The sequence below is a fragment of the Biomphalaria glabrata genome, chromosome 15 (assembly GCF_947242115.1).
Source record: "Biomphalaria glabrata chromosome 15, xgBioGlab47.1, whole genome shotgun sequence".
In the NCBI taxonomy this organism is placed as follows: domain Eukaryota; kingdom Metazoa; phylum Mollusca; class Gastropoda; family Planorbidae; genus Biomphalaria; species Biomphalaria glabrata.
Window position 1 is genome coordinate 20140426 of NC_074725.1, and position 10373 is coordinate 20150798.

A 10373-nucleotide genomic window follows, 5' to 3' on the forward strand; every position below is an offset into this window, starting at 1 on the left:
CAACAAAGATGGCTAAGCCGGATTTTAGGAGTCAGTTATAGAGATCGGGTGTCAATCAAGGATATCCAATGCGTCGCATGAGGTTTGCGGGACATGTTCTCCGACAAAATGAATTACGCATATTAAGAGTTGCGATGACATGGAGGCGTTTACGAGGAAAGCGCAAACAGGGACATCCTAGTACAACGTCACGCCACACTTTCATGCAGGTCCTCAGAGCAGGTGGGAAGAGGCTTCAGATGTTTCCAGTGACAGATTTTTGTGGAAGCAGCTTGCCAGCAAATGCGCCGAAAGGCGAGAGATGATCTAATTCAGTAAGAATAGCACGTTACGTTTTTGAAATAAAACTTTTAAATAGCAGGATAATGCACAATAGATACCTCAGAATATGCCTTTTGTGGGCTTTCAATATCGGAAATAGACATTTTCTAGCTCCCTCCTTTTTTAGCTCAAATTGTCAACATCGAAGTTCGATTTAAAGTCCTTGAGATTGTTTCATTGTTTAGTTTATTGTCAAATTCACCTATTAGCTTCATACTTCAAAAGTCTGAGAAGTGAAATCGTGACTAAACATAGAGAGAGAGAGAGAGTAAATAGGATTGTAAGAATAGAATTACATTACGGTATGAGTTTACAACGAGAACACTAGAAACCTTTGAGAAATTGAAATGTAACATCGGTAGAGGTAACTCTTACAGTGCAAGGGAAACAAATGCTGAAAAAATATCTCTACAGTACACCCACTTATTAACGTTCTTGTCACTAGGTCTCTTCGTAATTCTATGACAGGTGACAAGCTGACCCTGACAACGCCGAAGCAGGATGTTTAGGACCAGTCAACTTTTGGTAGTTGGTAAAACAATATGTGCACATTGTATTATGTATTTAAAAAGAATGATACATATCTGTGTCGGTGTTCCAGCGTTGTTTTTAAATGTAAAGATGTTTGTATCCGTAAAATTTAGAATATAACTTTATGTCAATAACGCGGTGATGTGTGTGTGTGTTAGTTTTTGTCCCCAAAAAATTGAATCAATTGTCAATCTTGTCGATTTTGTTTATGCCAAAGTTGCTTTTTTAGACAGATAGACAGACAGATCGATCAATCAATAGATAGATAGATAGATAGATAGATAGATAGATAGATAGATAGAAAGACACACACACAAACAGACGGACAGACAGACAGATAGATAGATAGATAGATAGATAGATAGATAGATAGATAGATAGATAGATAGATAGATAGATAAATAGGATTAAGATGTGCATATTTATATAAAGATAGCAGAAGTTGAACTTCTGTCTTATTTGGTTAGAAATAGGATTCTTTCAGTTTCTGTAGGCCTGCTTAAGAAAAAGCAAATTAATTACATTAGATAGATAGGGCTCTTTAATATTCTTTATATTTAAATTGGAGTGTTGTTTGTATGTGCCTTTTGTTAAGTGAATAAGAAATATATATTCCGTGGCATTTCACGTTTCGAGAGACAATCTTTTCCCTTAGCAACCTTTAAAGTGACTAAAGGGGTAAATCTTTGATAAAAACTGCAGTCAAAGGTTAGGCATCACCAGACACTATTGCACTTTCACAATTTTTTAATACTTCTGGTGTAAATGCCATCTCCAACCCATGACCCTTCTTCTATGCTCCCTCATCTAGTGCATCGTTTTACAATACCTTTATTCAAGTCGGGAGGCGCGGTGGCTGAGCGATGAAGCGCTTGGCTTCTGAACCGTGGGTCGAATCCTGGTGAAGACTGGGATTTTAAATTTTTGGGCTCCTCTGAGTTCACCCAACTTTAATGGGTACCTGACATTAGTTGGGGAAAAGTAAAGGATGTTGGTCGTTGTACTGGCCACATGACACCCTCGTTAACCGTAGGGTATAGAAACATATGACATTTACATCATTTGCCTTATAGATCATAAGGTCTGAAAGGGGAACTTTACTTTACTATTCAAATCAGAGCTTCATGAAACCTGGAGCCAGGAAATACATGCACGCTGATATCTAAAACGGCTCTAATGATTTTCCTAGAAATTTGACAGTGATGTGAATCGCTGAGAAAAGAACTACACGGTGATAACTCTAGTTTAACCGTTATATTTTTCAAATATAATATAGAATAAATTTAAATTTGGCGATATATTCGAGTAAAAATAAAAAAAGAAACATGGCGTAGTCAACTAGAGCGTACCGATAATTAAGTTGTTAATTAAATTTAAAGTGGCTTAAAGTTTATTGATAGATTATCTAAGCTTTGCTTATATTTTTACGTAAATCTAATATAGATTACGTCGACATTCTAGATCTAGAAGGTGTTCTAGACTAGATCATAAGAGTTCTGAATCAGAAGTCTAGATCTAGTTCTATATGACTATATAATGAAAGAACTTTTTTTTCGCGAATTGCAGTAATCAGGCTGCGAATCTGTCAAAACCGGTTTTTAGTGAGCTCCTAGGAGGTAAAAGGAACATGTGTGCGAAATTTCATGCGAATCCGTACAACAGTTTAAGAGATCTATTGAAGGATCAGTCAGTGAGTGGCAACTTACAAATATATGGTAGATACTTCTGACTGACACATTGATCAAGTCATCTCATATATTATAGCCTACTACGCGCGTGTGTGTGTGAGTAAAAAAAATCATTAATTAGCACCTCCCCCCCCGAAAAAAAAATCCTGGCTACGACCATGCGTACTATGGTGTATTTACACTTGAAAATACCCTAACTTATGTAAATAAAGGGCTCTTTTGGCACCCTTTATAAGTCCAGATATTTAGGTCATTAGGCGCTAAGCTACAGCTTGTGTTGCATGTAGGTAAATCCGTCCCTGTTTTTTAAGTACCTGGCTTGTATTGTGTTCACCGCTTTCACCAATTATTCCATTCAAGTAATGCAGGTAAGGCTGCTGACCGATGTAGTCCTAGATGAAAGAAGATTCTGTTCTAAAAGAAATGAACTATAGCGATAATCCCACTCATTCATTGCGGTACTATTTTTCTTTTAATTAAACCGTACAGATTTGTAAGAAAAAGATGAAATTCATATAAAGCTTTGCAAACGCCTGCTCTTTGGTAAGATTACCCTAAAAAATATGTAGTGTATGGGGTTTTTTTTATTTATGCAAATCTAGGGATTATATTGATAACACGGATAAGTCCCCCCCCCCACACACACACACGGACACACACACACGGACACACAAACACCCCTCTCTTCGCATCGCTGGAGTCACAACGACAGACAACAGCGCGTTGAGGTTGTAAAAAAAGTCACAAACAGGACATATGCTCTTTTTTTTTTAAAAATAGTGCTAACTTTGTTCTCCGAATCTCTACACAGAGCAGAATTTGTTGTCTACTCAGACAATCTCTATTTACACAGACCACACTTTTGTTCACTACACAGACCAAAATGTGTTCTTTGTCACAGGTTTGTACGGCGTGGCAACGAACTATTGGTCTCCACTGCCCACAGATTGCAGCGTCACAGGTCGAGTCAGGCAGTTTGATCGTTTAAGAGCTGAGCCGAAGTTTGAAAAAAAAACTGTTTGAGCGTCAAACAGTAAAAAAAAAAAAACCTGTCTGGACCACCGTTCTGTCTGGAAGAGACCAAGTCTATGCCTATATAAAGCATTGCTATTTCCGACAAAACTGGCCTCTGGACACATGGGCTAGACATGGCCAAAGGACCGAGTTTACTGGGAGCCTCCGCTATTTTCCTATGTTATACCAAGCTAACCGTGGGGGGAACTCGCCATTAATGTAACGGTCCCTTGAGGAACGGCGCATGGATTATCGACAGGGTCGTGAGAGCTCTCTTTCAACTCCGTCCGTGCAATGGGTCCACTCTCGCGTACCCTTGGACACTCCCACGTGAGTTTAGCCTAGTTACCCCCTCAGTAACCGTTTCCACACGGGCGCCACTTTGAGTCAGAATAGCATGAGGGTTAGGCCTACAGTATCGACTGGTCTCGGTTGAACACGTCATTTTGTCAGAATTAAAAAAAAAAAAATTCTTTAATTTCACTAGTCTGACTAGAATAATTCCTTTAAGTGAAGTCGCGAACAAGAAATTCTAAAGACATGAAACAACACACCCCAAACTTTTTATGGAGATTTGGGGGAAACACTACTGTATGGGGGTAAACTGGTTGGGATGGGGAAACAATTGTCTAATGCAATATGTCTATGCAGATCATGAAAACAGTTCTGTAGTAGACTAAAGACCCGCCTGTGCCTGATTAGCGTTTGGAAATACAGCAGGATGGACTGTTTGCATTGAAAAAAAAATAGGCTATAGGAAATACATGAACATATGCCCTTCCAACTTTCAAGCGGAACTATGTCATTTCGGCCAATAGACTTTAAGATATAAACATGACGCAGATAAGAACACAGTCTTTAGAAACAGTAGCGTCGTCAATAGTTTTATCAGACGGATACGAAATATAGGGTTAAAGTAGTGATTCTCAATCATTTGGGCATTCGACACCCCCTCCGTAGTTTTATGTGACAGTTCCTGCTTAAAGGAGCAAGAAGGTTAGAAATTCCTGCATAACAAACGAGAATACAGTCTATAGCCACCCAAGGCCGGATTTACCTATAGGCAACACAAACTTAAGCTTAGTATCCCTAAGAATATAAAATTTGGACTTTTAAAGGACCCATATCTCAAATAGCATAGGGCCCTTTCAAATCTAATTAACGACACTGGACTCTCTACGTAAACACGGGAGTTCCAAAGTCAACTCTTTGGTCAGAAACTAAACCAGAGAAGGAGAAACTGTCATAAGAGATACTTTACCTAGAGACTAATAAACAGGGGGTGAGAGACTTTCGAAACCATAATAGGTTACAACTGCACAACTGACCAAAGGTCGAGAGACTATAATACAACTATAATATATATATATATATATATATATATATATATATATTTATATATACAGAGAGAGAGAGAGAGAGAGAGAAATAGATAGATAGATAGATAGATAGATAGATAGATAGATAGATAGATAGATAGATAGATAGATAGATAGATATAGATATACATATATATTAATAGCACGGCACAACAGCTAGGGTAGCCAGAATATATTAGAGTTCACTCTACCGCAGTAAACAATCGTCTTGCTACTCCTTTGTTTACAGCTTGTCAGGGGAGTGTCGGACAGAATTACGCCTTTTCAATAACTGTGTCTTAAGTCAACTCTTATTGCGTGTCCACTGCTGACGTCATGTTATAAGTATAATATATATATAGAGAGAGAGAGAGAGGAGAAGAGACCGAGAGAGACTTCAGCTTCAGACATCCGTAATCGTTCTATAAACATAGAGTGTCGGTAAGCTAGCAGAAATGACTGCCTCGATCTGGATATCTTTATTTGTTATACTGCTCAGCAGTGACTACATGAAAACAGCCGTTACAGGTTAGTTGTGATATGAAATGTGTACCTATGATGTACTGTTTAATTAGTAAATATTATAGTTTCAATGTTACGGTGCCAGAAGGAAGAAGAAAACAAAACGAGAAAATAAGCAATTCGGTGGTGAGAGTGTGACAAGGAAAGGACCCCAACCTTGCACGGAGTGAGACTCTTTGGACGAGAGCCAAGTGAAAAGGTCATCAAAACACCTGTAGCTCAGCTAATTAAAGAACGTCAGATTGATACAGACGCAGACGGCGAAAAGAAAATCTTAATAGACCACCGGCGACAATGGTTATACTTGCCCTGGAAGTGTCGAAATATGTAGGTCACAGCTGGGGCTTCGAACCCGAAGACAAACCTTATATAGATTGATAGATTGAAAAGCGCAGAACGCAATTATCGTGTGCTAATATTATATGATATTACGTCATTGTTTGTTGTTTATGTTTTGTGCGAAAGCAAAGGATCGAACGGAAATTAGTTATATATGTCTACCTTGATAAAGACAGTCTCGTTATTATCATTATTAATTAGTAACGTCTACAGTAATTTATTATTATTCTGTGACAACAGAACATCAAGCCCCAGGTACCCTCAATCAAATGGACAAAGTGAGGTGTATGTTGGTATCGTAAAGCAGATATTCAACAAAGCATACTATAAGATAATATAAAGAGAAAAAAAATAGAATGTTCTTTTGTTATGTTGTGTTGACTTGATAAGGACTTATTCCCAACTAAATTAAACTGTTACTACACTGTGTAGATAAGGACATATTTCCGTTTTAGTTTTCCAGTGTCCTACATACATAGATTACATTTTTATAGACCAATGTCTAATACATCTTAATTCTTCAGCTATTACTACACTATACAACAGAACTTTATTGAATTAATAAATGTTTACTATCGTAACTGTGATTAAACCTTGTGCCAAAAATACAAAATACCGAATTAAATTTTAGTACCGTTAACCTCTCTACACCGTACTATTATTATGTTAGTGGTAGTTTCGACTTTTAATTTTCGCTCATGTTTATTTTTTTTTTTTTTTATTCGGCAGTTCGTGAATTTTGTCATTTTTTCTAACTTAGAAAAAGTCTCACATTCACTGGGAAATAACTAAAAAATAACATTTTCAGTTAATATAAAGTTAAAAATAGAAAAGAAATTGTTACACCTCCTCCTGATTATTATCATTAACAATGTTGGCCTAGTACATATGTCAGCATGTATTACTACATTATTTCCCTTTTTAATTGATCGTTACTACATTCGTACTATATGAATGAATACAATATATATATATATATTGTTACAAATGAACAGTGATAGGTAGAGGTCAACGTATGACCCCGGCGAGATGACACAGCAGCTAGTGTTCCCTGGAATCTACATGTACAAACAAAGACAGGATGTGACGTGTCCACACGTGTTGTTCCAGGGGACGAACAGATCTAAGTAGGGGGACAGTTACTAATGAACAGTGACAGATAAAGGTCACTACGTGTGACCCCGACTTGATGACACTGCAGCGGGTGTTTTCTGGAATCTACATGTATAAATAAAGACAGGATGTGACGTTTCCTGACATGTTATTCCAGAGGATACTAGCCGTGTTTGTGCAACTTTGGACAAGCGATTAGGGACTCTATATTAGCCAGAGAGTTAATGTGAAAGTCAGTCGTATGGAGTCGTGAGTGAACCGTTACAGTCGATACAGACTATGTAAGACGTGTGCGGCTCTGTGGAAGAGAAATGTGTACGACTCGATGCAAGTTAACTAGGGTAGAGTTAACTGGAGTGGACTACTGTCGCTAAAGTCTATACAGCGAACTACAGTGGACTTGAGCCGTTACAGTCGATACAGTCGATGTAAGACGTGTGCGGCTCTGATTCGGTAGACTTGAGTACGACTTGGTTCAGCTTTGGGAGACCTGGAGCGACACTGGAAAGTGTGTCGTTGGTCTGTTCTGTGGAATACGGCTCGAGGAAAGTTGAGAAGAGATGAATTGCAACGAAGTGAAGAGATGAATTGCAACGAAGTATAGCTAACTGTAAACTGACAGATATTGTACAGTCTTCTACGCTACATGTTACAGTAACGAATTGTTAGAGTTAATAGTCATTAAAGTTATATGAAACTGAAAGTTTAGTCGTCAAGTTCTTTGCTGTGTTTTTATTTGTGTGCCAACTAATACATTTAGCCAGAAGATTCAGAAATACGTAACAATATATATATATTGTATTCATTCATATAGGCTGATACTATTTTTTTTTAATTTGCGGTAGTTCTAAATGAAATTAAAAACTATTACCAATGTCATTGCGTCATACTGTCATTGGTGTTCTGAAGGCGAAGATTGGACTCCACAACTGCCATCATATTTAGTCATCTTCTGTGGCGTAACTAGGGATTTGGGGGCCCGGGGCCTTTGACCAATTTAAGGGCCCCTACATTTTAAAATTCGACATCACGACATGAAATAATGTACTTAATAAATATATGCATAAATTCCAATTGTACTGGTTATAAGTGAAATTAACAACAACAAAAAATCATTAAGACTCTTGTATTGAATAATACCGTTGTTTATTGGCCAGATAATACTCAAGTGACAAATCTCAATTCATATGACCTTACGTCGTGCTTTCTGTGCAGCTAATGCATCATCTGGAGTCAATCTAGACCAATGCTGTCTAGTGTTTTTGAATCCACATGAATACCAAGATTACAAGGCAGTGGCGTAATATTTCATTTCATTTTTTTTTTAAATTAAGACATTCATTTGGGGACCCCCACAACTGGGGTCCCGGGGCTACCTTAAAATTTGGATCACCACTCCCCCACCCTACTTACGCCACTGGCCCATTTCTTCCTGTAGACAGATCAGGAGAGATGCCTGGTCGTCTGGTATGCGCTTTGGAAGTTGTCACAGTGTTCTCGAGTCTGAATCCTGTCCGCTTCTATCCCCTGCCGTGCTGCTAGAGATTTGGTCTAGCACGAAGCAGTTTACGTTTTGGATAGAACATTGAAACTTGTATAAAAAAAATGTGATAGTACTCATCTTTTTTTACTTGTACTTTATTTACATAATCACAGGTTGGAGGCGCGTTGGTTGGGCGGTAAAGCGCGTGGCTTCAAATCCTGGTGAAGACTCTCGGGATTTTTGGGCGACTCTGAGTCCACCCAGCTTAATTAGGTACCTGACATCAGTTAGGAAAAGTAAAGGCGGTTGGTCGTTGTGTTGGCCACATGACACTCTCGTTAACCGTGGGCCATAGAAACAGGTGACCTGAACATCATCTGCCCCATAGATCGCAAGGTCTGAAAGGGGAACTTTACTTATGTTATTGTTATTTAGCCCTACATTTTATGTACAAATATATTATCCTCGCTCTAACGTATTGATGTTTTGTTTGAACAGAACAAATATTGATAGACACCAGCAAACTCAATTTGAAATGTACTTGCACCATCGACAACACAGCCCCAGGACCTGGCACAACCTCGGGGCCTGGCACAACCACCGGGCCTGACGCAACTCCCGGACCTGGCACGACCATCAGGCTTGATACCACCTCCGGAACTGGCACAACCTCCGGCCCGCGAGTAGCCGACAGCTGCGATGACGTCACCGACAGCGTCCAATCCAAAGTCATCGTCCAGCTACCGAACGGACTTGAAGTCATGTGTGACACTGAGACTGACGGAGGAGGCTGGACAGTCATCCAGAGAAGACACAACGGGATGCTGAACTTCTACCGCGGATGGGAAGACTACAAGCATGGATTCGGCGACTATTCCAACGGAGAATTTTATCTCGGGAACGAGATGATCCATCGCTTGACGGCTAACGGAACTTACGAGCTAAGAATCGATATTGATTACAAGCAAGGACGATTCCACGCCCAGTATTCCAGATTTAGCTTATCCGGAGAGTCTGAGGGCTACAAATTACAATACAGCGGCTATTCCGGGAATGCTGGCGACAGTCTGGCTCACCAGAACAACAATAAGTTTTCCACCTTTGATAAAGATTTGGATAACTACAGTATAGGCAACTGCGCAGTGCTGTATAGAGGCGGTTGGTGGTACAACGCTTGCCATGACTCCAATCTTAACGGAGTCTGGGGCAGCAAGGACTACGGCAAGGGAGTGAACTGGATGTCAGTCACTACATTGAACGACTCGGCTTCAAGAACTGAGATCAAGATTAGAAAAGCTCGAAAATAAAGACAAAATAAAAACTAAAGCCAAACAGAGGCTTATATATTTACATATAGTGTACAACACACATCATTATTTTCTGTTCATTGAATACTTTTTGATCATCTATACACAGAACATTGATTTATTTACGTAGTAGCTAAACAAATAAGAATACCATATATATATTTATTTTTTTATATTTTGTACAAGAACTATCATATCTCTGGTGTGTAGATGTGTACATTGAATGACTATATTTCTGGGAAACTGCGTTTGTATTTATGTATAGAAATATATTTTATTGTATATAGTTTTTTTTAATGAAAAAAAAATTGTATAAATGTGAAAATAATATAATAAATCTATAATAATTTCTGTTGTATAATATATGTTTGCTCCTAGACTGGCTGCCAGGGAAAGGCTATAGTGCCCAGTAGGTCACAGCTGGGGATGCTTAGCCACGGGAAATACGTCATTCCTTATTAATCTTTGGGAGACAAGCCTTATTATTATTATTATTATAGTATATGTTTACGAATGGAAATTTATGTCCATTGTATTTTGTTCATTGGCTACAAATATTATATTTTTTAAATTAAGATATGGGTGTAATAAATGGAAATATATCTAGCACAGTGACTGGTCCATTTTTGTTTTGTTATCTCTTTAGACTCTGGGGTCAAGGACGTGTGCGTATTTGATGCCTGGTATCTTCCAACAA

General features: G+C 38.6%; 1 protein-coding gene across 1 annotated transcript; it reads left to right on the forward strand.

Moving 5' to 3' along the window:
* The first annotated feature begins 5283 nt into the window (after positions 1-5283).
* On the forward strand, positions 5284-10283 carry LOC106071708 (microfibril-associated glycoprotein 4-like). Its single transcript, XM_013231871.2, has 2 exons — positions 5284-5440; positions 8868-10283. The coding sequence occupies exons 1-2, from the start codon at positions 5368-5370 to the stop codon at positions 9674-9676; spliced, it is 882 nt and encodes a 293-aa protein (XP_013087325.2). The 5' UTR covers positions 5284-5367; the 3' UTR covers positions 9677-10283.
* The last annotated feature ends 90 nt before the right edge of the window (positions 10284-10373 follow it).